This window comes from Lissotriton helveticus, chromosome 6 (genome assembly GCF_964261635.1).
Source record: "Lissotriton helveticus chromosome 6, aLisHel1.1, whole genome shotgun sequence".
Taxonomy (NCBI): Eukaryota; Metazoa; Chordata; class Amphibia; order Caudata; family Salamandridae; genus Lissotriton; species Lissotriton helveticus.
The window spans coordinates 2,046,873,337-2,046,901,157 of NC_136067.1; the positions used below are offsets into that span (position 1 = coordinate 2,046,873,337).

General features: G+C 46.3%; 1 protein-coding gene across 7 annotated transcripts in view; it reads left to right on the top strand.

The window, feature by feature from the left end:
* CAD (carbamoyl-phosphate synthetase 2, aspartate transcarbamylase, and dihydroorotase) overlaps nucleotides 1-27,821 on the top strand; it is a 414,808-nt gene that overhangs the window by 257,438 nt on the left and 129,549 nt on the right. Inside the window, exons 35-39 of one of the 7 annotated variants that reach the window (XM_078650077.1) lie at nucleotides 8,973-9,114; nucleotides 11,556-11,597; nucleotides 21,620-21,757; nucleotides 23,600-23,647; nucleotides 25,931-26,097. In XM_078650077.1, coding sequence (XP_078506203.1) covers nucleotides 8,973-9,114; nucleotides 11,556-11,597; nucleotides 21,620-21,757; nucleotides 23,600-23,647; nucleotides 25,931-26,097 — 537 coding nt within the window. The remainder of the gene's footprint in view (nucleotides 1-8,972; nucleotides 9,115-11,555; nucleotides 11,598-21,619; nucleotides 21,758-23,599; nucleotides 23,648-25,930; nucleotides 26,098-27,821) is intronic. The other 6 variants (XM_078650079.1, XM_078650080.1, XM_078650078.1 and 3 more) reach the window with 6 other exon arrangements.

Genomic DNA, 27,821 nt, shown 5'->3' on the forward strand with positions numbered 1-27,821 from the left:
CACGTGGGTGCCAAAAGAGGTTGGGCTATGCACAAACTGACCATTTCCCGGTGGGTCGTTCTGTGCATAAACACATGTTACTCCTTGGCCAAGAAGGAGCCTCAGGTGGGGTTGCGTGCCCATTCAACCAGGGCAACTGCAGCCACTACTGCCTTGTGACGCGGCGTTCCCCTGCAGGACATTTGTCAGGCAGCTGCGTGGGCCTCGCTGCACACGTTTACCAAACACTACTGCCTCGACAGTCAGGTCTGGAGAGACGGCTTCTTTAGCCGTTCTGTGCTCCGTGACTTTCTGTTGTAATCCTGTTCGCAGACCCACCACCGGGCTTGGAATTGTTGGGGTATCTATTCCAAGGTAAGGAATCTATCACGAACGCGTCTATTTCAGATGCACAAGTTACTATTTGTGTAATGATATATCTGTAATAGACATTAGTTAGTGATAGATTCCTTACCGCCCCACCCATCCTCCCTGTTCTGCGAACTGATTACTAGGGTTAAGGTTATCCCCTTTTAGGGCCCTAGTTTTATGCACCAATGGTCAGTATCTTGCATGGCTCTACTTTTCGGCGCAGAAAGTCGTGTACAGACCTGATGTCAGCGAGCATGGCTGGCGCCTAAGTAGTCTCTGTGACATCATCTCTGCGCTCACGATGCCAGTGACGGACGCGGAGCCGCACACCGCCACCTACTGACGCGCAGGGGTACTGCTAAGCAAAACTTTCAGGATCCAGTCTGACGCCTAGGGATGTTCTAAGGTAAAGAATCTATCACTAACTAATGTCCCTTACAGAGATATCGTTACACAATTAGTAATTTGTGCATTAATTACTTTGCGTAGGTTTTTAGGTTTCGCCCTGGCGTTGCAACTGCATAGCAGTTGCTCCGCCCAGGGCGAAATCTCATGATCCTACATATGGGCTTTGGTCCCGCCTCTGTCTCCCATTGGCTAGCTCCATAAATGGAGGCTAGCCATTGGGAGACAGAGGCTGTCAATCACGCTTTCCCCTGAAAACGCGTTTCGGGGGCGTTTCCGTGTCTTTTTTTAAGTCACGCCCTCTCCTCTTCCCATTGGCTGGAATTTTACCTTCCAGCCAATGGGAAGGGGAGAGCACGAAAAACACGCCCCCGAATCTGCCGGCCTGGGACACCCCCGTGACGTCATTTCCCGGGCCGCGCTGTGATTGGCTGCCGGCCCGGGACCTGACTTGTTTTTTTTTCCTCGCAGGTGGCGCTCTTTGGCGTGTTACTCTCTAGAACTTCCAGGTCAAGCCCTATGTAGGCTCCTTTTATCATAGACGACAGCGTGCAGGTCGTGAACGCACATGTGCGGCTGGGTCTTCACTTCCAGTGCAGCAGTGCGGTCCTTTTCTGGCGCAAGGTAAGAATGGTTTCTTTCTGGTCGTGGTTTTATTGCGGGTCATGTCTTTCTAGCCAATCACAGAGCTTACTGGGAAGTGCAGCCCCGTGAGACCCGCCTAGTGCTGCCAGTTGATTCGCTGGGGTTGAAGTGTAGGCGTGTCGCAGCCGCCCCAGCTGATCAGGGCCTCCTAGGGTTACTCTTCGCTCACAATACTGGCACTGCTCCCACGTGTGCCCAGCTGAAGACGAGCGCCGTCACCCGGCTTCCTCTGAATGCCCCTGAGCCGCCGGTTGTCTGAGACCTAATTGGGCGCGTGAGAAGGGACCACTTAAAAGTCCGGACGTCGGCTGCCAGGTTAGATGGCATTTCCCGCTTGCCCAGCGAACGTATTACAATGGCGGGAAGTCAAAGCCACTTATTGGGAGACGCAAAGTGTATTCGGGGCGCCCTCGCGCGAGAACAGATGCGCGTGAGAGCGGTAGCTTTTAGAATGCTGGACCTGATGCAATGCTCTGCTTACATCTGAGTACATTTCTCGTGCCAGCCCCTCTTCCCTTCCCGTGCGCCAGGCCTGAGAGAATATATCAATATTTGTACAGACTCGGGATGGGATGACCACCTGGCAAGATAGCAAGTTCTAGGCAGTGTACAAATTCAGGGCAAAAAAGACCGCTGCCAGCCCTACAAGTCACCAAAGGTTTATGTGCATTAGTTTGTATCACATTTCACACCAGCCTCACCTGACCCTCTGCAGCATCGGGCAGAAACAGCCTCCGCAGCGCCGTCCTCCTCAGAGCTGCGCCTTGCCCATTGGCGTTCCCGCCCCCCACTCCCCTCCTCCCGCTGTCCGTTCGCGCCCACCCCCCCCCCCATCCCTCCCGCTGTCCGTGTCTCTGGCCAAAGAGGGTTTGATTTATGCACCACCCCTCACACATAATTCAAGGCGTTTTTAATATTATTTATTGCTGCCTGCACACGACCAACCTGTGAAGCCCAGCAGTTGCACTGACTCCGCCAGTTTCCTCATGCGCCCCTCGCCCTGTTTCAAGAGACTCTCTGGTTGCGTGTGCTACTCCCGGTTGTACACTTTACTACCAGCGCTACTCCCGTACTCGGCAACGCCCTGCCTGTGAAATGTACCACCTATGCTACTTTTCAACGTGTACTGCTCCAGCCCCGGGCTCAACTCCGCCTCCTCACTCACCGCTCGCTGTGGAGGGGCGGGAGGCAGGGCCAGCGGTCATGAGACTCACATATTTACAAAAATACCTCCTCCCAGGCCCACCAACGCGAAAAGTCTTCGACTCTGACTGGAAAAGTTTGTGGAAGCTGATAAGTGCTAGCTCCCTGTGCTGAGATTTCGCCTTCCCTGGGAAAGTCATGGACGCCTTGAAGTCTGCGGGCAGGGCTATTCTCAGAAGCCCCAGCCTGGCCAAGCAGTCCTGGGGAGGCGGCAAGCACAAGAGTAAGTTTTGGAAACGTATTTAAATCTGCAGAACCGCGGTGTTTAATCCCCTCTCCCTTTGTGATACACCGTGTTTACATTCGCAGAGGCTGTTTATGTACCTCGCTTTTTCGAGTAGGTATGTAGTGCCTACCCCGCGCGCCAGTCTGAGTTGATTCCATTTGCATTATGGTACCTGTAGTTAAAAAAAAAAATATATACCGGTAACAAAGCAGAGAAAATCCTGATGAGACCGAGATTTATAACATAGAAAACAAATTGGCTAACTGCTCACACCTGCCTTCTGACTGCTTAAGAATTACATCACTGCTTTTGTTCTATCATTATTATTTCAATGTCTTGGCGTTTTTGCCTCTCTTTACGGGTCGAAGAGCGTTTTAGAACTCCTGACATTAGAGTAATTAAACTATTTCCCACATTTTAACTGTGCTTTGTGATACGCACACTATTAAATGCTAAAGTTTCTATGTTCGAGGCATGTGGGCTGCTAAATTCATATCTATGCATAGATCGCCGCCTAGTGTTGGGTCCGGATGATTGCACATTGTTGTCCTGGAAGAGTCTTAGCATATTCATTTTGCCCCCCCACATACACCTCAAATCCAAATGTAATTTTCTTTTTGTTAGGTCTGGCATTTGCGAAAGATGAAGCTATTGACATTGTAAATGAAAATGCCATTTATTTATCTGTTTTCAAAACAAACACATAAATAAACAATTTGTCATTTGCAATGCCAATAGCTCTAACTTTGTCAAAGGCGAAACCGTTGCATTGTAAATGCTTGTTCTTACTTTGTGCTGGATCCTGGATTCAGCCCTGGTGCATCTCCTGTAAACAGTTGGAAGAAATCGTTTTTGTTACACAGGCGATTTTTAAGGAATATTTGTATGTTTCAAAAATCGACACCTAGAAGAATTTCTGGCAAAAAACAGGCAATGCTATCCTATGGAAGGAAATCAGGTTATCGGAAAATCACAGTTGTAATTACTTTTGAGGGTCACTACGGGACACAAAGATCCAGCACTGGGATCACTCCTGGTAACAGGTGAGTAATTTCGTTTTCGTTGATCGGATGATTTTTAGTGAACATTTAGAAGAATTTCCAAGTGAAAACCAGCCAATGTTACCCTATGAAGAAAATTAGTTATCTGCTTTCAGGTAAGTAATCGACTGACAGAGTTAAGGTTCTGGGGATAGACTCCGGGGTCTCCCAGGTTCAGTTAGGTACAGTTGTAACACCCTCAGCGGCACAGGGGCACACGGGTGCAGAGAGAGTAGGCCCAATGTTAGCCTATGGCGGGTAGGGGGCCTTTGGTTGGTGGCTGCTAGCAGGCAGGCCATGCGGCTGTGGGAGCTGAGCTCCTGGTCACTTACACAGGGCAAGTGGTTGGCCTAACGGCTAAGGCGCTCGACCTCGGACCTGGGGATCTGGGTTCGAGTCTCGGTAACAACGCCAAAAACCTCCTGTGATTCTGGGCAAATCACTTAATCTCCCCGTGCCTAAAAATGAAAGTGTGTCCTCATGTAATGTAACTGGTGCTATGTAAAGCGCTCTGATACCTGATTCAGTTCAGGTCTAGTTCGCGCTATATAAAACTCTGGAAAAAATAAAAAAAAAGTGGGGAAGAAAATAAAACAGGTGCTGCAATTCCAGTGGCACTCTGGCAGCTGGGTGCAGGGTGCTTTTGGGCCATCGGGCGCCCAATGTATTTCAACTGGAAAGCTGCAAGACGAACAAAGGCTGCAAGCTCGTGGACGGAGATTCTTCAGGTGCAACCACCACTTCAAGACGCAAGTTGGGAAGCTGTAGGTTAGGTAGACACCCAGGAGTTGGGCACAGGGGTCCGTGGGGCGCCGGGTGCAGGGGTGTCTTTTGGTGTCGGGAAATCTTAACTTCAGCTGGTCGCGGTTGGAAGGGTCCCTGGTTGTGAGGCTGCAGGCGTCAGGAGCGTCGAGGAGGGTCCTTGGGTGCTGGATTTGTGGTCACAATCGCCGGGGGGACATCCTCGTGGTCTTTGTTCACTCAGGCACAGCTCGGCGGGTGCAGAGTGTGCTGGATTCGCGGTTCCTGGCTGGCACCAGGGGTTGTTGCTGTTTGAGCAGAACCACTGCTCGTGGGAGTTCCAGTCTTTGGATGAGCAAGGCAGTCAGGTCCTCCGAGGTTTTCGAGGTTGCTGACCACAGGAGACGCCGGTAGGAGCAGGGTAGACAGGCTGGTAGGGCTGGGGCCAAGTCAGTTGGTGTTGTCCTCTTGTTAGCAGCTGCATGGCAGGTCTTCTTCTTGTTCTTCTTTGTAGTTTCGGAATCGGGATCTGAGGAAGGAAGATTCAGGGTGCGCCTGAATACTACATTTAGGGGTGTTACAGGTAGGGAAAGGTCAGGGATCAATGGGTAAAGTCCACATTTGTAAAGCGCACAATCACCCGTAAGGGTCTCTAGGCGCTGGGGGCCGTCGGGAAGATTAAGCAAGCTGTTGCCCAGAGTTACATGGTGCTGGGCTAATCTGCCGCCGGAGCCGGGGATCGAACCGTGATCCCCAGATTCCAGCGTCAGTCGCCCTGGTCCCTTCCCTCAGATGAGTACACCCCCTATCCTGCCACTCTCCAGTGGGAGGGTGGCAGGAGCTTGTCTCTGATTGGGTAGGGCTCCCCATCCTCAAGATAGCGAGAGCCTGGAGTTGTGCTTCACCTTGACTCCCCCACCTAAGGGGTGGGGTTGGCAGAGGCTGGCACACCCCCTTTCCTCACTTAGGTTTTCCCGCCTGTCTTCCCGCCAAAGTGGGGATCAGAACCAGTGGGGGCCAGTTGCTGAGTACAGCAAGTGGTCTGGAGAAGCTCACAAAGGCGGCATGCCTTAGAAGCTTCCCCTGCCCATCCTGGGGGAGGAGGCCTAGCACCTCGCCCCAGGATGTGCATTGTTGCAGGCCCACGAGAGCGGATGGCTCTCGACCCAAGGGTCCAGCAACATGTCTGCTATGTGGCAACCAAGGCAGCCACTCAGTCAGGACGCTGGTTGTTGGTTAGTTTCAGGGGGCATCTCTAAGAAGCCCTCTGTCGTGCATTTTACATTAAATCCCACACTGGCATCAATGTGGGTTTATTGTGCTGAGAAGTTTGATACCAAACTTCAGTCTTCAGTGAAGCCATCATGGTGCTGTGGAGTTCGTGATGACGACCTCCCAGCACCATATACTCTTAATGGCAGCACTGCACTAACAGGGCCCAGGAATGGACCTGGTTACTGTAGGGGTACAGGGCTCATGCACCTGTACCTACACCACTGGCATAGGGCACCCAGCTAGAGGGGTGACTGAGGTATGCCAGGGCAGTGTGTTGTGGGCATGGCACACAGGGATGTGTGCCATGTCGACTCTAATTTGTTATGCACCAAGACACGCAACCTGCAAGGGCAGTGTGTGAGTGTCAAGGCCCAGGGCCTCTAAGGGTGGCACAATAAGTGCTGCAGCCCTAAGGGCCTTCTCTGGTCACAATGCCCTGGGTACCTAGGGTACCATTTACCAGGGGCTGAAAGGTGGCCAGAGATGCCAATTGGGTTTAGGCTACAATGCAGTTTTAGGGAAGGAACATAGGCCCTGAGTACCTGATTGGCAGGAGCCCAGGGCACACTCAAAGTACATCAGCAATTCAGCAGAAAGTGGGGGCATACCATGCAAGAAAGATGGCATTTTCTCACATGGACATATTTATACTATACTTACTCCATTCTCACCCTCTTATGGGAAAACAATCTAACAATAGAGTTGATGCCCAAGCGCACTATCACCAAAAGGAGGAGTCACCTTACCTTGTGACTGGAAAAGACTTCTTCGAAGGAAAACAACTTGCAAACATCTGGACCCAACACTAGATTACAGGACTATGCAAAGCTTGTGAATCCACAGTTCTACGTGCCAACAGATGCTTATGGGGGAAGTAACATAATCCTTTTCTGATAGACTACTAGCCGCAGATTCCTTAACGTAGCATTATCCCCAGGCGTGAGACTGGATCAGGAAAAAATGTGCCCAGCATCCCTGCGAACCAAGGGGGGCGGCATGACGCGACTCCGCCCAGGCATCGCCCGTGTACGTGACTTCAGCTAGGTCACATACGTCCCACCACAGCGCGCCTGCGTCAGTATTTTCCTTTTCCGCGTGCAACACGGATCCGGTTCATGCTCCGGGCCTGTTTAGGCCTTTCTCTTCTATCCTTACTTGTGTTGTGGGAACAGTGTGCGGATGCCTTCGGGCTTCAAGATTTGTTCGTCTTGTGGACGCTTGATGTCGGTGACGGACCCTCACCTCATTTGCATGTGGTGCTTGGGGGAGGATCACTCTACCAGATACATCATTACCGAAGGTAAGTAACTCGTACTTCTCCATGGTTGATATTTTTCCTATATTGTATGTACAACAAGAGAGGAAGGGAATAATTGGCAACTCTCCTACCCCTAGACTAGCAATTATTAACAACAAGAGAGGGTCTACAATTGTGAATTGTTAAACGACAGTATGTCTCAAGTGAGGAACAACAACACAGTGAATACATTAAATTAAGTGGTCAAAAAACAAAGTGAAGAAGATCCGGGCTGCAGTGGACAGAATACCAGGTTTCGGGCGGCGAGTCTTCCGGCACATAACGGAGCTGGATGTGAAAATATGCCGAACACTGCGAGCCCATGAGGCATGCTGATATTGCAAGCACCAGTATATCCTGACGATTGGCAGGAACTTTGACGACGGGTAAAACCGTGAGTATATAGAGGAGAGTATAAATTCACTGTCTTTTCTCTATAGTCCTAACGGTGTGGGCACGCCTTAGCGCGCGTGGACCCCCATAGGACGGTTTCTTTTGTTTTTTACCTTGGTCCTGATGAAAGCTGAGCTAAAATGGCGTTACCCAGCAGAAACATGTTGAACCCCCACACTAAGTCACTGGAATTCTAATATAAATCCCAGTAACTTCACTGTTTTTATTGTGAACAACTGGCCCTTAATAAAGTGTGTTGGGGCACAGCTGTGATATTTTAATATACTTATTCCCTGTCACTGATCACGTACACCACTTCTCTTCACACATACATGCTCCGTTGCATTCGCAGGCGTCGAAGCACACAGGTGGGGATAGTCGGCTTCACCTGTGACTGAACCCCATGATGAAGCATGTCACCACTAGGGTGAGTGAGGGTTCTTTTAGAGAATAATCTTTTCTTCTTCACTTTGTTTTTTGACCACTTAATTTAATTTATTCACTGTGTTGTTGTTCCTCACTTGAGACATACTGTCGTTTAACAATTCACAATTGTAGGCCCTCTCTTGTTGTTAATAATATCTTTCCTATATTCACATATGACCTTCCCGCCTCCCCTTTAGTGGGGCTCTTTCACTAATATCAGTACCGAGCTGCAAAAATCCAGCAGTTAGTGCTCTGGTGGGGAGAAAAGCTCACTGGCCATCCAACTAGCCAAAGGTTGGATCATAAAATGATGTGGACTGTCTACATATAATCTATAATGCAAACACAAGGAAATCGACGGAGCACTGAAACTTTTCAGACACTCACCGCCATTCACAGATCTGGGTTGAATCCATCATCATTCTTTAGCTCACTTTGCCACCTCAGTTCAGACATGGCCATATGAAAATCGGTCTTGACCCTGTGCCTCGTGGAAACAGTCCAGCCCGAACTGCCAAGCCATGTCTTCCCTGGACATGAAACCAGCATTCTGGGAACGGTTTCGGGGTAACACTCCTCCTCATCCTGGCTATCTTGAAGTCAGTGGCAAAGTGAGCAAGGGAACCACGTCTGGGCATACCCTGCCAACTTGGAGCGAACAAGGAGATGATGAATGGAGCGCTGAAATGTTTGTGTTTGCTTAACCTATAATCTATTGCTGTCGCAGTTTTGAGTACTTTACTGTAATATTGCCTATCTAGAATTTCGCCATTCAATCTCGAGTTTTTACATGGAGAACTGTAGTTAATCATAGACGTTTTCACGAACACATGGTTTTAAAGATCTTGTCATTTGCTTTTGTACTTTCCTAATGCTCCTAATTTGTTCTCTGCGTGAATTGTATAATGGTGCACTATACTTTTTTCCCAGGTGATAGTATCTTATGTTCTAAACTACTGTGATTTTGCAGACTCCAGAGCATCCGCGCCATCCAGTGCAGAGCGAGGTTATCCGCAGCAGAGCTCCGAGTCCCCGCAGGATGGGCCCTGCTGGTGATGGACGCTTCCACTTGCCTCCCCGGATACATCGCGCATCTGACCCAGGCTTTCCAGGTAAGGCATGCCTACCAGTGAACCGTAATCGTCTCCATGTGCCTCTGCAGCATGTTCAACTGCTGGAATGATCTGTATTAAGCACGCATCCGCTAAAAAAAATTCCTTGGGTTTTCAAACTTGGGGAGCTTATTTCTTTCTTTATTGCTACAAGTTAAAATCTTTAGCACCCTGCTCCATTTCTGGCCTTGGATGTGGCAGTAGCTTCTTTTTAACGTGAGCATGTCCAGGTTATTCTCTCCCCACTTAAGCACGCGTGGAACATTGTGTCCAGACTTTACTATCATACTGAGGGAGGGCGAAGTAAGTTTGGCATTGCTTTAATTGTCTGACCAGTCAGTGCTTCAATCATTGTGTAAAGCTCAGCAGGTTCGGAGAGGACTAACGGGCAGTGATCGACTTGTATCCGCTCTGATGCTGCCACATTCATATCACAAAGCTTGTCATTGGCTTATCCTTCATAATAAGCAACATTTCTGAAACTTTCCCTAGCATTTGAAAATATCTTTTATAGTCTACTTTTGCTTAACTCATCGCTGTATGCTGCTAGTTATGCTTAACACTTGTTCATGACCACCTTTGGATGTTCATCCATCTTGAATGTGCTCACATTTTTGTATGGAGCACATTTAAAGACCTTTCTTCAGCCCCCTTTTAACTTTTGGGCCTGTGAGAGCATGAGTTAGATTGTAGACGTTCTGGATGAGGATTGTCCTCTTCAGGCCGTCAGGACTTGCAACCTTCTCCATAACCTGCGTGTATTTCTCTCTGTCTCTCTCCCCTTTCCAAGTCCTTGCATGTGGTCATTCCATGACTGCCTGTGTATTTCCGTTCCTGTAATTCGTATTGTCTGTGTATTCTTTGGATCACTGTCTGCATGGTTTCGGTTCTAGTGACTGTTGCCTTCATGGTGTGGGTTATCTCACAGGAGGTCTACATAGTTCGGGATGACTTAGTTAAGTCTTGTGTTCTTCCACCAGTCAATGCATGTGTGTTGTGGTTCTTGTGTGATCATTATGGAATGTGTGTTTTTCTGTCTGCAACATAGTCTGATAAGTGGAATATATCCCTTCTAATTGCTCATTTTTCAGGTTAGCTACAGTAAAGATGTTATACATTTCTTTTTTCACATTTTTTTATTACTTACACTTCAGTTTGCACTATTCCTTAATTCTTCAAGTAGTTTAGACGAGGAAATACACTTGCAGTTTTGAAGTCCAGTGCACACAGTTTGATGCAAGCTTTGCATAGAATTAGAATTTTGATTGTAAGGAAATAAAACAAAGATCTGAACTACATTTGCTACTTTCATAGGATGGTCGAACGATTGGTCTGTGTGTGGACGGGCCTTTTTGAGCTGTATTTTAAAGTCATTTAGTTTGCATATCTCACTAGTAAGGGTATTGAGCATTTCTTCAGGCATGCACACCAAATGCGCCACTCCTCCCCTTTCTATCACCAACCCTCACTTTTAGTTCTAGGGGAGGTTGGTAATGTCTCAAGCATTGGTAATCTTGGTCACTGACCTAATGGTAACAAATCAATTGTATCTGTTGCAATACAGATCTGAGCATTGTTGGGTTGGTGAGAATTGCCATACTGCATGACTTGTATTCATTTAAAGCTGGTTTAAGCACAGGTGCACAAGTTCAAAGCTCCACATGCCTTGAGTACCCATGGAGCTGCATGCTTGTTGCAGACGTGAAATCCTAAGGATTGCTATCATTTTATTGTATCCAGAAAACACCTACCACACTTCTACAAATCTGCATAATGACACTGTGGTTACATTGCAGGGCCTTTGCTGTCAAAGATAGTTTTGAGAAGATTGTGTTTAGGTAATTAGTTTAGCAGACAATTCAGCTAGTTTAACAGCCACTTTTAATATGGAGTGGGAAAAGCTAGCCTGTTCTGTTCTCAAATCTGTTCTCCATATACATCCTCATGCCGTATGCTCAACGTCATATGGTTTTCCTCGAATTTTTTCTTCTAGCATTGTAACCAAATGGTAATGGGTTGACCTTATGGCTTAATCTGCCATTGCCTGGTTTACGGCCTTGACTTGAATTGTAAAAAACCCACTGTAAAATCTGTCTGATGTATTCTAAGCAGCATCTTCCTCGTGCCCGGTTCGTTCTTGCAATGAGGATAAATGTGTGTGAAATACACGGGAATATGCAGCGAAGTGTAGATTTGGTGGGGAAAATTGTTAAGAACAGTCTCTTGAAAAGATTCTTGTTCCAAACACCCAGAGGTGATCAAATCTGTAAAGGTTTCAGAGATTGAATCTTTGCTTAGTCTTGAGAAAGATCTAGAGTCCTTATCGTTTAATTGTTGGTACCTCAAGGGGATGTATTTGTGCTGTATGTTTACCTGTACCTAAAGCTCCTCTGCAATGTGACCACAGCCGTCTGTAAACATGACCTGTCTATTGTCTCCAGTCTTCAGAAAGCAGGCAACAACCAGGATCCTTCAACGGGATGGTAAAATCAATTTGGCATGAAAAGTATGTTCTGAAAGGAGAAGGGTGGGAATACTAATTTTGCATGATCAATCCTCTACTTTACAAAGGATTCCTTTAATTGTGAGGGAAAGGAAACTTGTTGCCAATATGCTAATCTCTTGAATGGAACCATGTGTGTCACAAAATGTGCTGGTTGAGAGAACCCTGAGCTGACACAGTGAAAGTAAAATGATCAAAGCCTCTGTTCCTGAATTAAGCACAGAAAGCGTGGTAATGTGGAATCCATTGTTGGTTGGTCCGCTTTAAGCACGTTAATCTACACATGAACGGACTTGAGCCTTTAGTACAGGTTTAGTTAATGAGGTTAAGGAGCCTGCTACTCTCAAAAATTGCAACAGTTGGGTGCTGCACTAAGTTGCTTTAAATATTGGGCACATTTTTTGAAACATACAGTTTCTGTTGAAGGTGTAGCAAATAGTCTCATGCAGCGAATGGATTTGGTTAAGCTCCAGGAATGGTTAAAAATGAAGGCTAACCACTCCTGGGTCCAGGTATTAAGTCCTCTTGGAGAGGTAGGGTGAGTATATGGGTCAGTTTCTGGGGGAGCTACAGCCCCCTCAACAGTGTTCAAACGGTGGTGCCCGAGCCCTTTCTGGGGACACAAAAGGAAAGATATGCAGCTATAACCTGCCCCCCTCCCTTACAAAACATTATGGATGGCTTCTGGCCAGGAGGGGTGCATATTCAATTAGCAGCAAAAGCTGCTTTTCTACATCAAGTAGTCAGCCCCTTTTCTTTACCCTCAATGCCCGGTGTCCGTGCCCAATCAGGTAGTTGCATGGTGGTGTTCTTTGTGGGCTCCAGAGGAGACCTCTGGACCCTTGAAGTCCCTGCCAGTTCTCCGTGCCTGCACCTCTTGTCTAGTGTGCAGGAGCCCACACATCTGTCTGAAAGAAGCAGACGTCCTCTCCCCACAACCCTACTCTCTTTGGGCAATGCACCCAGCCATGGAATTGCTTTGACCCAGCAGATTGGGTCCCCGGGACCCTTTATGCGCCGGCCCCTGTGGAGATACGGGCCCTAGAGGCAAACTATGCAAGAGGAGGGGCCCCACGCGCACACACTCCCCTTGAAATATTAAATAAGGAGGTTGTGCTGATGCCTGGGCATGGCTGACCATAGTGGTATTTTGAGAAAGTTGCAGCGATGCGCCACATGCTTTGTTTTCATTTTTTTCATGTTTTCATTTTTCTCCTCGCGACAGCATTGATAGGCCCATTTCCCTAGCCCCGTAGGGCTGATTTTCATGGTTAGTCTAATTTTTCTCCTAGTGCCCAGCCCAATGTTCAGTTTGTCTGATGCTTTCCCAATGAACATGCTTTTTTCAAAATGTTCTTTATTCCTTGTAGAGAATGAAAAACTCAGTAAGTTTTGGTTGAGTTTTTACTGAGAGTGGACTTCATTGTTTATTTGATTACTTTAAATTTTAAAGTTGAAGAAGGAAACACGTTTGAGTCTGTAGATAAGTCGTGAGAGTTCTCACATTGATTCTGGTTACCAACAGGTGTCAATTCCATGGCTCATGATGCTTCCGTCTGAAGATCTATTGGAATGTCACTGGAGGCAGCCAAAAGCTAGTATGCAATGCAAGATGTGTAGGTGGCTGTCTGCGAAAGGATACAAGGTATTCACACAGTGTCCGATCTTTGATAATAGTGTGACTATAAAACGGCACTACTCGCAGGAACCTCATGACCTTTGACAACAAAAAACAGAGGGAAATTTCTCTGGACACAAGACCAAGACAGGTGACCGCACTAGGGCTCACAAGTGTGCATGGAGTGAATGCACATAAGAGCAGGGATAGAACAATTCCAGCCCTGACGAAGGCCCCAGACCCGATTGGGCTCTTAGGGTGGGCCGAAACAAGTTGCCACATGTGGTTTAAATGAATGATTATATTCAATAAAACCCTATACTATTTTTTTTATTGATATCCCAGGTACCCTACTAATAAAGAAATGTTGGGGATATACCTGAATGTATTTTTATAACTCACTATTCTGGATCCCTTCTTGTCCAGTTTTGACTTTATATAAGTACTCCCATTCTATCTATGGTTGAGTCCGCCCTGGTGGTATCACCTTACCAGGGTGTGGATAGGCACCAGTGATAAAGCATGTCACAATAAGTGAGTGAGACATCTATTCCAATATCTTTGGATATCGAAGAGGTGGAAAACAAACATCCTTAAAAATAGTGGGACCCTTTTCCATCCTTCATAATTATCAGTTGCTATTGTGTATAACTAAGGAAATGTGGAGAATTCATTTCTATACTTCACAGTGTACCCATGGAGGGCCAAGAAGGCACATGTTGCATGGACGTGTTTCCCAGGCAGTAGTGGAAGTGTGGGAAGGATTAGGCTCTTCTAGATTGATGCAGTGCTCTAGCCAGATAGCGGGAGAATATTCTTGAGCCTGTTTAAATTTTATTTCATACTAGTGGACACAATTGATTACACACTCCATGTTAGGCTCCGTGTGGACTCGACTTCTTAAGCTAATTGTGATTACATGATCAGGGTAGAGCAGATGTGCAGGGAGAATGAAGAGAAGGCAATTCTGGAGTTTTGGTGACTTAAGTGATATGGGGCATTCTGGGAACTGTTTGAGGCCTTCACCTATGAACCTCAATTAGCACCTTTGTGACACATTCATCATTTGCTTGCCTCTTGCCAATGGTTTATCCCTTTCTTGGTGGCGCATTGAGATGTGGATGCCTTTCCCAATGGGCTAGTGTGTATTTACAATTGTTAAATCATAAATTATTTGCGAACATAAGAAAACTGGTCTCCTTACTATACTGCTCCCAATTTTCTGGCCTTCTCCAAAGTTGGATTTCCCTTTCAGTAGACTACTAAAACGAATCCAGTGGAACTGCACTTTGTTGCTACCTTATTTCCTAGGAAGTTGTAGGACAAAGATATTGTTTAAAATCTGTACTAAGTGTTTGTCACCAGCTAATTGGTGCATGATTGTGTGGTTGCCAATGTTCTGGAACTTCCTATTCTTCAGTTATTCCCTAACCACCTTCCACTTTGCCTGCTACTCCTGCTGCATTTCACTTGAAAGTGTGTGTTCGTAAAATTAGTGGATGTAAATAAGCATGCTTTGCATACTCCTACCATCTAGTGTTTTATCAGGACATTACAAGTTGCTTTTCTGTGAAGATGCTTCGAGTCACAAGATGTAAAAACTCCTCCATTAGTCCACAATGTGCAGGGGTATTGACTCCTCCCTTGGATTGCTTTTTCTTCTGCAGTTGTGTTTGAATGTTTTAAGCGACTGCTCCGATAACGACTCGATTGCTCACAGCGACGTCAGGCCCTGCTTTGATTAGTCGATTCTGAAGGAAGATTAGTCGCCTTTCCAATCAATCAATCAAGTGTCTAAGAGCTACTACTCACCCGTGAGGGTCTCAAGGCGCTGGGGGAAGGGGGTTTCGCAGGTTCCAGATCATCAAGGGAGGGGTGGGGCGGTCTGTCGAAGAGGCAGGTTTTGAGGTTTCTTGTGAAGATGGGGAGAGATGTCTGTCTTAGGTGGAGAGGGAGGGTGTTCCAGGCTCTGGCCGCGAGGAAGGAGGAGCGGCCGCCTGATCTGGTCTTTCTGGTGCGGGGGGCCACGGCGTAGGAGAGCTGGGCTGATCGTTGGGTCCTTTGGGGTTCGTGGAATTTCAGTCGGCTATTCAGGTATGCTGGTCCAGTGTCGTGGAGAACCTTGTGAGCGTGGGTGAGCATCTTGAAGGTGACTCTAGCTTCGATGGGGACCAAGTGGAGTGTGTGCAGATGCTGGGAGATGTGACAGTGTCTTGGCAGATTGAGGACCAGTCTTGCGGCGGCGTGCTGAATGTTCTGTAGCTTGCGTGTGAGGTTTTTGTTCCGACGTAGTGAGTTGCCGTAGTAGTCTGCTGGTGACCAGGGCGTATGTAACGGTCTTTGTGTTCAAGGGGGAATTCATTTGAAGGTCTTGCGTAGGAGGCCGAGGGTGTGGAAGCAGGAGGACGAGACGGCGGCGATCTCGCGGTCCATTTTGAGTTTGGAGTGCAGGATGATTCCCAGGTTCCGTGCGTGGTCCGTGGGGGTGAGCGGACTTCCGAGGGCGGGGGGGGGGCCACAAGGTGTAGTTCCAGGTGTCCGGGTGTGGGCCCATGATGAGTACTTCTGTTTTGTTGGTGTTTAGTTGAAGGCAGCTGTTTTTCATCCATTTGGCGACTGCTTCCATGCCTTCTCGAAAATTGTGTCTGGCTGTGTTGGGTTCGTTGGATAGGGAGAGGATGAGTTGGGTGTCGTCTGCGTATGACGCAATGTTGAGTCTGTAGGTTCTGACGATGGGGGCGAGTGGAGCCGTGTAGATGTTGAAAAGCGTAGGGCTGAGGAATAACCCCTGGGGGACTCCGCAGGTGGTTTGTGTAGGGTCCGAGAGGAAAGGGGGAGTCTGGCCCGCTGCGTTCTGCCAGAGAGGAAGGAGCAGATCTAGTCGAAGGCCTTGTCTCGAATCCCTGTGTCATGGAGTCTGTGTATCAGGGTGCGGTGAGAGACTGTGTTGAACGCCGCTGAGAGGTCGAGGAGGTTGAGGGCTGCTGTTTCTCCTTCATCCAGTAGGGGGCAGATGTCTGTTGCGGCGAGGAGTGCGGTTTCCGTGCTGTGGTTTTTTCTGAAGCCGGATTGGGAGGAGTCGAGGATGTTGTGCTCTTCGATGAATGTGGCGAGTTGGCTGTTGATGGCTTTCTCGATGACTTTCGCTGGGAAGGTGAGCAGGGAGATGGGTCTGTAGTTTGAGGTCGGTGGGGTCCGCCGAGGGTTTCTTGAGGGAGGGGGTTGATCTCTGCGTGTTTCCAGTCGTCGGCGAACAATGCGGTTGATGGTGTGGTGGAGCAAGGGTGCTATGGTGTCGGCGGCTCAGTTGAAAATGTGGTTGGGACAGGGATCCATGGGGGCCGCGGAGTGGATTGAATTCATAGTCTTCAGTGTGTCTTCGGTTGTGAGGGCTGTCTAGTTGTCGATCGTTGGCTTTATGGTGTCGGGGTGGTTGGTGAGGGTTCAGAGTGTTATGTCTTCATCAAAGTTGTCGTAGATGCTCTTGAAAAAGATGCCCAGTTTGTCGCAGGGGTATTGTGGGATGTTGGTGGAATCGCTGGAAGGTTGGGCGAACTCCTTGATGTTGAAGAATTCTTTGCTGTTGTGTGCGTGGGTGGAGATTCTGGTCGCTTTTTTCCTTGTTTTTCTGATGAGTTGGTGGTGGACTTTGGTGGAGGCTCTGAAGTTGTTATTGGCTTCTGTGGATTTGGTGTTCCTCCAGTCCTTTTCGAGGCGGCGGCAGGTGCATCTGGACTCTCGAAGTTCGGTGGTAAACCATATAGCTTTCTTGGCCTGGGTGTTGATTTTCTTCAGGGGGGCTAATGTGTTGGTGCTGTCGGTGATCCATCTGTGCAGGGTTCGGGCTGCGGCGTTGGGGTCGTTGTTTTCCGCAACGGTAGGGGTGGAGTTGCTGAGTGATTAGGTTAGCTGGTCGTCTGTGATTCTGGTCCAATTTTTTTATGGGAGCAGGTGCTGGTGTCTGTGGATGGTGGGTGTTCTGAAGGTGAAGTGAACGCATCGATGGTGGGTCCATGGGAGTTCGGTGGTGTGGCTGAAGGTGATGGAGTTTCCTGTTGGGAAGAGGGGGTCGAGGGTGTGTCCTGCTGAGTGCGTGGGTTTGGTTACGATCTAGCGGAGTTGTGGCGGTTGTCCAGGAGAGATGTGGTGCTGGGGTCCAGTAGGTTGTCAAGGTGGAAGTTGAGGTCTCCCAGCAGAGTGTAGTTGGTGGATGCGATGGCCTACGGGGGGATGATGTCCATGATTGATTCAGCAAAAGATCCGTGGGGTCCAGGGGGTCGGTAGATGAGGGTTCCTCTGAGGTAAGTGGTAGGGCTGGCCAGTATCTTGAAGTGAAGGTGTTCCATCAGGTCTGTGCACTCGTCGGGGAGTGTGCTCAGGCGGAGGGTAGATTTGTGGACGATGGCGATTCCTCCTCCTGGGCGGTTGGGTTGGTCCTTCCTGGAGATTTTTTATCCTTCGGGGATGCCTGCACCAGGCTTGGACTCTTGCTACCTGCACCAGGCCTGGACTCTTGGTGCAGAACACCCTTCTTGGGTCCACTTAGGTGTGCTTTATACGAATAACTGCTATACTCCGAGGTGGCATAAGGCGCATTCCAGCAGTGGGCAGAAGTCTGGTTACATATTTGCCACCACAGAGAAGGTGCAGTGTTCAACACTCTGCTTGTTGAGTTACAAAGGTAGCTCTCACTCCGAAACCTTACACTTAAAGCGCAACTCAGGACTCCTGAACGCATTCATGCCTCTATCTCTGCTGCCCAGAGTTCTGAAGAATATCGGGAAATACCGGCCAAGTCATCTTAGTGGCTTCGGTCTGGGCAAAGAGAGGGGTACCCAGAACATCTAGCCATGAGCATGTCCTCCAATCCTGCTGCCCCTTTGAGAGGATCTCTTGTTGCAGGACTAGGGCAGGGTCCGGCTTCCGAACCTAAACAAACTCCACCTCCATGTGTGCAAATTGAGCTGCAACAGTTGATGGCATTTGATTTTCCTACTGAAACAGTAGATGTCATCTTGAGACCCAGGCACCCCTCAGCTAAAATAGTTTATACTGGACGCTGAGACGTTTGTTGTCAGGTGTTCCTTTTAAACTATCCAGCCTTTACAAGCACAGTTGTCTGGCATATTGTTTTGTTATTTGCTAGCCCAACAAGGCCTTCTTAAAGATAAGGTTAAAGGTATCTGTCAGCTCTTTCGGCCTTCCTACGTTTGCATCATCAACCATCTTTATCCAACTCACCTGTTATGATGCATTTTTTGAAAGGGCTGGCCCATTTGTTCCCGCCAACCCCATTTGTGATGCATCAGTGGTATTTTGTTTCTCCATATCCTCGTGTACCACATTTGAACCAATGCACAGCTATCTGCTTCTGCTTGCGCTGATGATGACGTTCTTCATAGCGATCATGTCAGCTTGTCACATGAGTAAATTCTAGGCACTGTCTGTTCACCAGCCGTACACCACCTTCTTCCTAGGCAAGCTAGCCCTCTGGATAAAAGCGATGTTTCTCCGGAAGGTTTGTATGCCTTTACACATCAGACACCCTCTCATCCTGCCAGCTTTCTTCGCTCTGCCTCATCCATCTAGAGAGGAAGAAAGATTTAACCCCCTTGACCTAAAGAGCCCCAAGCTTTTACATTCATCTCCCCAAAGAACATTGGGCAGACAAACAGCTCTTTGTAGAGTTCTCTGGAGTGAAAAAGGGGATAGCTGTTCAGAAAAGAAACATCTCCAGATGGATTGTCTTACGCATTACGATGTTCTTGACTGGCCAAGATGCAGCTCCCAGAATGTCTGTGCTCATTTTGTCAGGGGAAATGCGGTGTGTCAGTCGGAGGGGCATTTCGTCCATTTTGTCCTTCAAGATTTCTTGGTCTGAGCTATTCCACAGACCCACCACCTGCTGGTAAGGTACTGCTTTGGTATCTGTTCACAAGGTGAAGAATTGGTGGTTAGGTGCATCCATCAAAAGAGCAAATTACTTACCTTCAGTAACACTCTGTTCGAGGCATATGAGCTGCAGATCTCACACTGAGCATTAGATCGCCACCTGGTGTTGGGCTCGGATGATTGCATGTTGTCGTCGTCTTGGAAGAAGTCTTTGTAGTCACGAGATAGGTGACTCCTCCCTTGGACGATAGTGCGCATGGGCATCGACTCCATCCTTAGATTGTTTTTCGCCATGATGGTAAATGATGGAGTTAGTAGAAATAAAGAAGGGATGTCCATGTGTATATCTAATTAAGATGAAACAGATAGAGGTCCCGGGGAGGTGGGAGGGCATGTAGAAATCTGCAGCTCTACATGCCAAGAACAGATGCATACTGGTAAGTAGCATTTTCCGTTCGAGGCATATGAGCTGCAAATTCTACATTTTGTATTGATTGTGCAGCAGTGTCTCCCCTAGCGGTGGTCACCTGTATCCGTTGCAGTAGTTTGAAAGAGTTTTTAGGACAGCTTGGCCCACTGCAGCTTGCTGCTTTGCTTGCACATCAACACAGTAGTGCTTAGCGAATGTGTGTGTTGTAGACCATGTTGCTGCCTTGCAGATGTCTTCTAGGGGAATGTTCCCTAAGAAAGCCATGGAGGCTCCTAGTTTGCGTGTGGAATGCGCTCTAGGGGGAACTGTTAATGTACGTTTTGCTTTTTGATAGCATATTTGTATACATTTTACAATCCACCTTGCAATTCCAGCTTTAGAGATGGGGTTGCCCTTATGTGGTGGAGAGAAAGCTACAAACTGTTGCTTTGTTTTGCGAAAGGATTTAGTCCTATCTATATAATAGAGAAGAGCTCTTTTAACGTCTAGGGTGTGTAGAGCTCTTTATGCTACAGACTATGGGTTTTGGAAAAACACCGGTAACTCTACAGATTGGTTTAAATGAAACAGAGTAATGACTTTTGGAAGGAATTTAGAATTTGTTCTGAGAACCACTTTATTACGGTGTAATTGTAAAAATGGTTCTTGTATAGTGAAAGCTTGAATCTCACTAACTCTTCTAAGAGAGGTAATAGCTACTAAAAAAGCTGTTCTCCATGTGAGGAATTGCAGTTCACATCTGTGTAGAGGGTCAGATTGTTTTTCACCATGAAGGGAAATTATGGAGTTAGTAGAAAGAAAACATGATGTCCATGTGTGTATATCTAATTAAGATAGAACTGGAACAGATACAGGTCCCGGGGAGGTGGGTGGGCATGTGAGACTCTGCAGCTCTCCATGCCAAGAACAGATGCATACTGGTAAGTAGCATTTTCGGTTTGAGACATATGAGCTGGACACACTGATTGAATGACTCTGCTTTTATGAGCCAATCGTCTAAGTATGGAAAGACATGGGTGTGTTGCCTTCTGAGATGTGCTGCTACTACTGCTAGGCACTTTGTAAACACTCTTGTGTAGTTGTTAACCCGAATGGAAGGAGTTTGAACTGATAGTGCTGTCCTTCTAGTAAAAACCTTAGATACTTCCTATGAGAAGGATGTGTGGGAATGTGGAAGTAGGCGTCCTTGAGATCTAGTGTAGTAAGGAAATCGCCTTGTTGCAACAATGGGAGCACTTGTTGTAAAGTGATCATATGAAAATGATCTGAGTGTATATACAGATTGAGGGGCCTGAGGTCGAGAATTGGTCTTAGTGTCCCGTCTTTCTTGGGTATTAGAAAATACAGCGAGTAAACCCCTTTTACTTGATGTTGTACTGGAACTATTTCTATTGCGTCCTGAAGTTGGTGTACAGAGGTGGCAGCTATGTAACCGCCACAGGGTCTCATCCAGGGTGGGGTGGGGCAGATCCGACGTTGAGCCACACAGCGCCACCTACCAACGTGCAAGAGAATTGATGAGAAAATTCTCCGTAATGACCGCATAGGTTTTCTCTCTTTAAGTAGCTATAGTACACAGGCCACACATTTACTGAGACTCCATTTCATTCTCAACTTTACCCTGCTGTACAGAAAACGATCTACAGGTGGAGTCAGTGGCCATGTGCATTGTAGACTAATGGAGGAGTCACTCTACATCCCATGACACAAAGCTTCTTTGAAGAAAAAAACTTTTGTGATGTCCAGATTTAACACTAAATGACAAAAGTATGCAAAGCATGTAAATCTACAGCACTACCTGCTACAAGCAGATGTGAACAGGGTAACTAACATATTCCTTTTCCAGTCTCCATCTCAGATCAGGCCATGACATGATCTAGCTTTAGTCTGTTGCAGGTGCTTAGCTTGCCTTCTAGGGCTTGTGCTATTTTTGTTCTGTGTTTGCCAAGCTCTGCTCAATTTAGCATCAGCTGAAAGAAGATTGTGAAACCTTGTGTTGTTCTATCTCACATTCTCTTTTTCACCTTGTTGCCTCCTGGTATTTTTCCCCTGGAACATGCAGACCCAGAATTCCCGTCCGTTGTCTTCAGTTCGGGTACTGTATGCTCAGCATGTGGCACTGCTGCCCTGGGGCTTCTGGTGCCCTGTGATCTATCTGCAGGCTTCCCTTTGTACACATCTGTTGGTACTGATACACCTGGTGAGCTATACTTTCCGCCACAGCAAAAATTTTTAGATGCTTCTTCTTCTCAAGCCCTTATCTCTAAACTTTCCTTTCCACGCACAAAATGGGAAGCAGTAAGCACCATTATAAAGTTCCTTACCTTTCTAGTGCACCCCTGCATTCCTTAGGCCTAGGCATTTTGAAAACCTGGTGGGATGCCTCACTCACACTTGTGCCCTTAGTGAGTGTAGGAGTGGTATTGGTATGTTGTGCCTTCATAAGTAGAAATACAGTCACCTGGATTCACTCTCTGCTCCGCCCCGTTATATATTATTGTGTTTCTCATTCTGTGCTGCACATTCAATAGACTGGATTATTGTGCCCATGTTAAATTACACATGCATCCCTTCAGTCCTTGGTTTCAACTTCACCAGATTCTCTGCCTGTAACTGCGAGATCTCCATTATTAATGGGACATGAGTTTTGCACGTACTCCCAAAAAGTTAGTAATCTAGTGCCCTTAAATCTGCATCTTAAAAGTGACAGGCTCAGTAAATTCTTGACCTTTGATGAGAAAAAAAGAGGCAAAACTAACATCCCAGATCTTAGGAGCCAATTTACCACGTTTAGTGATGTGAGGCTTCATCTAAGGAACTTGGAGCCTAAATATTTCCTGCATCCAATATGTAGCAAGAAGCCTGTGGAAATTTTTAAGATGGTGAATATGCAAGACAATTTATTATCCAGCAAAAAATATCACCAATAGTAAGTATCTCGTACTTCCTATAAACTCCCACCATCCGCACCACTTTGCTTCGGAATTTGTAATTCGTTGAAAAGGCTAAACCGCAGAAGATGGCACGTCATAAGGCCTGCTTCAGTCGGAGTAGATGCCCAAAAAAGTTGTGGTTTGGGATCAGTTGAGGGGCGAAGGGGCGTGTTTTTTGTCTTCAGTTCAGCAGGGTGTGGCAATAATTATGCAGCATCAAAGGTAGGTTCTAAAGTTTGATAAATGAATACTACCAAATGTAGTGTGTTCTGCCGGAGAATCTCCTAGCTTTAGACCACTTCTGTGCGCATGTGTGCCATTAGCTGGAGGTGTTTTCCAACTGCATGGTTTGTACGATGGAGGGTAGCTGCAACCCTAAAGTGTGGAGCACAAGCTGTTGTACTGGCGTTCGGGAAAGTCCAAATAATGGTCAAGATTAGAGCCGCAAAGGTTCTTATTGACCAATTTTTAATTAATCCTTTTTAAATCCTCCAATCAGGTGAGAGGAAATTGCGTGTGGCCTTTTGCGACATCTTAGATTTGAGTTCTCCATGCAGTGATTTTGTAGTGGGCGTGCTGGCAATCCAAAGGGGACCTGGTCACTTCACAGAAAAAATAGCCAAGGCAAGAGGTCCAAACCATGCAGGATTGTTTTTTAAAGGTTTCAGCTTAGCAAAGTTTTCAGCTGTTGTGGGATGCATGGAGTGAATATAGGTTCCGTATCAGGCTCATTCACTTTCCATACATACTAGTGAGCTGCCTTTGACGCTAAAAACAAAGTGTCAGAAAATATGTGCTCGCTATTTCAAAAGAACTGAAAAGCTGACCATAGTCCTTCTGCCCTATGGTTTTAATTCTTGATCATTTCGCGGTTTTCACGGGTATCTAGTCCTGGTCTGTCCCCCATTGATGCTGATCTTGCTCTTGGTAAAGCTTCTGCAGCAGCTTCGCCCTCCAACATTGAGCAGCAGAGCTTGGCAGACCTGTTTTTCTCCCTCCATGTGTGTCTTGTCTTGTTTTATGTGGGTAGTAGCGGTGCCAGTTGTAACCTGTGCCGATGTTTTCACTGACCTGTTTGTATGTTCTGGTTATGCATGTACCGGTCTCAGACCCAGAAGAGCTGAAGGAAAAGCTGCAGAAGAAATCAGCAGAGCCAGGTTTGAACGTCTTGTTTTCACCTCTCAATTTTGTGTTGTGCTTCGAATGAGTGACTTCCTTTTGGGTTCCTCCACTAGGTTTTGCTTGGTGATTCCCAGTGATACTCAATTCTTGATCTGGTGGCAAAACACACTGAAACATACTTGTCAATCCTCATCTGAAGCTGACTGAAAAACCGAATGTTTCAACAAATTTAATACTGACAAATGGTCAACTATGTGTCTCCGAAAACAGATTTGATACCAAAAATGGTGTCCTTGCAGTTAGAGTGGGGAATCCTAGCCAGCCGTTGGACCTATATCATGTTCAACGTGTTAAACAGTCTTTGATTTTTAGCAAACAGCGCTTCACTTGCTGGGATTTTTCGATTCGCAAAAGTGAAACTGCAAAATCCCAGAATCTAACATTTCCTGGCTAAAATGTCACGAGTGGCTGATGGTCCCAAATGACGTAGGGACCGTTATGAGCTTTGTAAACTATTCATGTGTCTGTTTTTGTTTCCAAATTTGTCCTTGCATATTTGTTTGTCATTCATTAATGTATTGTATCTAAAATAAAAACCAAAGAAAATGTTCCTGCATTTTTCACCGACTGGAAAGATTTTTTTTTCTTACTGTAGCTTAGTACTGTAGGTGTTAATTTACTTTCAAACAATGCAAATTCTACATGCAGGCGTTTCTTTCACTGCTTCTGTACACATTTATGCGGCAAGAGTCTGGTATGTTAGGCGGACCATGCTTATGTTCTATATTGAGAAGTTCATTAATCCATCTTATTGCCTTATGCATAAGTTCCTGGGCGTGAGTAATGACTTGTGCAAGATGCCTTGGCTTCATTTCCATACAAAGTTTTCACTGCACAGTTAGGGTGCTTGACTGTGTGAGTCAGCCCTCTTGGGTATGTGGTCTGTGCAGAAGGGCCTTCTCTTACAAGGAGAAGATGATTTGCCAGAGCCAGTTTAGGCTTTCTTTTATCAGAGTAATGGCGGATTTAAAGTTGGACAGGCTGTTCGTTGGTGCGTTTTTTGGTGTTGTGCGCAGAACATATGTTTGATTGAAGGGCTCTTAAATGGCAGAATCAGATCATTGGTAGATTGCAGTTAGTCCACACTGTGGTTAGTTAGTGGGCTTGTATAGTGTAATGAGATTGCTGGCACATTGCACAGAGAGCTTCTGGTTGTATGCGTTGGGCACATGACCCTTGTTGGATTGCAGATGGAAGGGGATGGGTTGCGCCCGGCTAATGAATGATTCGATGAGGAGAACTCTTGGGAGGATAGATTTGCATCATTTATTGCCTTAGGATTAGTTCACGCCATGAAGAAATCCTGCAGTGATTTTTGTGCTAGATGGGGAGTGGTAGACTGTGGTACAAGGGTAATTGGTGCATGGATAAGTGTTATGATCAAGCGGACTGCAACTTGAAGGAAAGCATGGGGGCTAGATGGTATACAAGGTTGGAAGACGTGGCAACCAGTATTTTGATAGTGGCATTAATTGTTGGTAAGTTGAAGATGTTTGTTGATTGGCTTAGAGGACAAATACATCCAAGACTCTGGCTATATGCAAGGAACTATTGAGCTTTTTATGCATTTTGAGGCTGGCTGATTCCGTCTTGGTTGAGCATGGAGGTCTTGGTGGAGCTGTTTAAGGATCTGTCCTTATTGTATTGTTATAACAGGGAGAAACCCAAAGTGATTTGGAGGGGAGGGAAGGTCCATTGGGCAATTGGCTTTTTATGAGTGTTTGGACACTCCTAGTGCAGGTTTGTTTTGTATCAAGTTGCAATAGAAGGACCTTTGCTCAGGTGAGGCTGTGATATCCGTAGAGCATATTTTCTTTTAAACCAATCAAGTCAACAAAAAGATATGACCAATGCTTAAATAACTGTGCTAAAGCTTCTCTCAGTAAGTGTTCAGCAGTGCCCAATTAGGCATCCACTTTCTTATGATTTTTTGCTTAATGAGAAACTGATTGATTCACAGTTTAGTATATTTCCTGCATGCAGTGGTGTGTGCTTCACCTTGGTCCACCAGTCAACCTCATTCAAACCCATTAGTGACCTTGCTTGCATTCAGGCGCATTACTCAGCCGTATCTTGCGTGCCCCTTTAGTCCCTTTTGGCCAAGCATAGCGCTTCCTCAATCATTCTACTTGGCATCCAAAATGGAAAATGCTGCATAATTCCTGATTATTTAAGTTGGCTAAACTCCTCATTTTCCTCATTTGTAATGTGCTGTAAACCATTTGCCAAGTTTTGACCAGAAAATTGTGTGTTTCTAGAGCTTCCATACCTTCAGGATGGATACCCGCACCCTCCTCCTCTGCCTAGAATCAACTCTCCTCAGAACATGGCCATGCAGAGTGGTCCACACCCGCAGATATCACCGCTGCTCCACCCCCTTATTGGTCAGCATGTGCTGTCTGTCAAGCAGTTTACCAAGGAGCAGGTACCTTGTCTTTTTTATTGACCAACTAAATGGCTGCCTATATGTACATATATGTTGCTGATGAAATTTGACCAGAGGTATTTATGTGGAGAAAAATATTTTTGTCCAAGTTCATTTGTTGTCTGAGCTTCAAATGAAGCTCAGTGAAGAAGTTTATTGGAGAAAGGGTAAAACCCTGCTAAAAGTTTCATTATTAACAGACTTTCGCAAACTTCATTTTTTGTGATTAAGTTGTGAGCCTGTTCCACTGATTACTGAAATGTGCAAAACACAGATTTGAATACTGGTATAGCTGATTACGGTGTCCTTCCCTCAAAGCTCATTAAATTGAGAGCTGTTGTGTTGGTGATAACACGAACGATCAGCGCTTAGTTCAGTTTGTGCTGTGCAGTATTTCGTAATAGTTTGAAAATAGATTTGCTACGATCTTTAAGGTTTGTAGTGTTTTTATCTATAAAACACATCATTGCCCAAATCGTCTGCTGTGACTGCCTCTCCTTACAAAAATGTATGTGCCATATCTACAGAAGGAAACTGTATTCTCTGTTTGATTTTAGATCTAAACTTTTGGGTACATTAAGTGAGATTAGTGTGTGGCAAGCTTTAGTGCACTTGTAGAAAATCCATCTTTTCTATGTGGTCACCCTGTATTTTTTTGCCTTATGCTGGACCCTTAATTTTCGCTGATGTTAGAACTTTGTGTACTTTAACCCTCCTTAATGGTGGTAAAGTGCCTGTGGCCCCGCCCCCTTAGATATGGTTGAATTGTCATCTTCCTAATTAGTTTATAACTGGTACAAAAATGTACCCAGGGCCTGCAAGTTGAATGTCGCTAGTGGACTGCGAGACCTGTTGTGCCATTCACTACAGTGACCATGTAAAACATGGCTTCAGGCCTACCCTGTATAGCCTGACTGTAGTGGTGTAAAGACTGCAGTTTGACATGTCAAAATAAAATCTTTAGACTGGTCAAAATCCTAGTCCACAAGGCAAGGTGCTTGAAATTTAAAAGTAGGGCGTATACAAATTTAATCTTAATGTCCTAACATTGACTAGCACCCAACAGCTATTTTACACTATAGTAGGCCTAGCTGTCTTTTGTAGAAGACCAGAGTACAGATTAAAATCCTAATACTATATTTTAGGACTAGCTAGGAAAATAATTAAACAACTCTTTTTAACCGCTATTAAAATCCAATTCAATGGCGAAGTAGGATTTTTAATAAATATTAAAGGAAAGTAACTGTTCGAGGAGTAATACCTGCAGATTAATCACTGTGCATAGATCGCCATCTGGTGCTGGGCTCGGATGTTTGCACTTTGTTATTGTCCTGGAAAAGTCTTTGGACGTCACGAGATAGATGACTCCTCCTGTGGACGATAGTGCGCATGGGCATCGGCTCCATCTTCAGATTGTTTTTTTCCGCCATTGGGTTCGGATGTACTTGTAGCACTCCTGTTCGGATACGTTACCGATTCCATTTTCGACGCGCAATCCTTCACCCTTTCGACGGTATTGTCTCAATCGCGATCCCTGTCTGTCGACGTGCATCTGATATTATTAGATCTCTCGGCGGCGTTTGATACCGTACCACACAACCTGCTATTAAGAACTCTTGCAGCAAAAGGTATCCGGGACAGAGCATTGGGATGGTTGCAATCATTTCTGGTGGACAGAACGCAATCAGTGCGTATGGGTAACTTTTCATCTCCGCACCGGAACA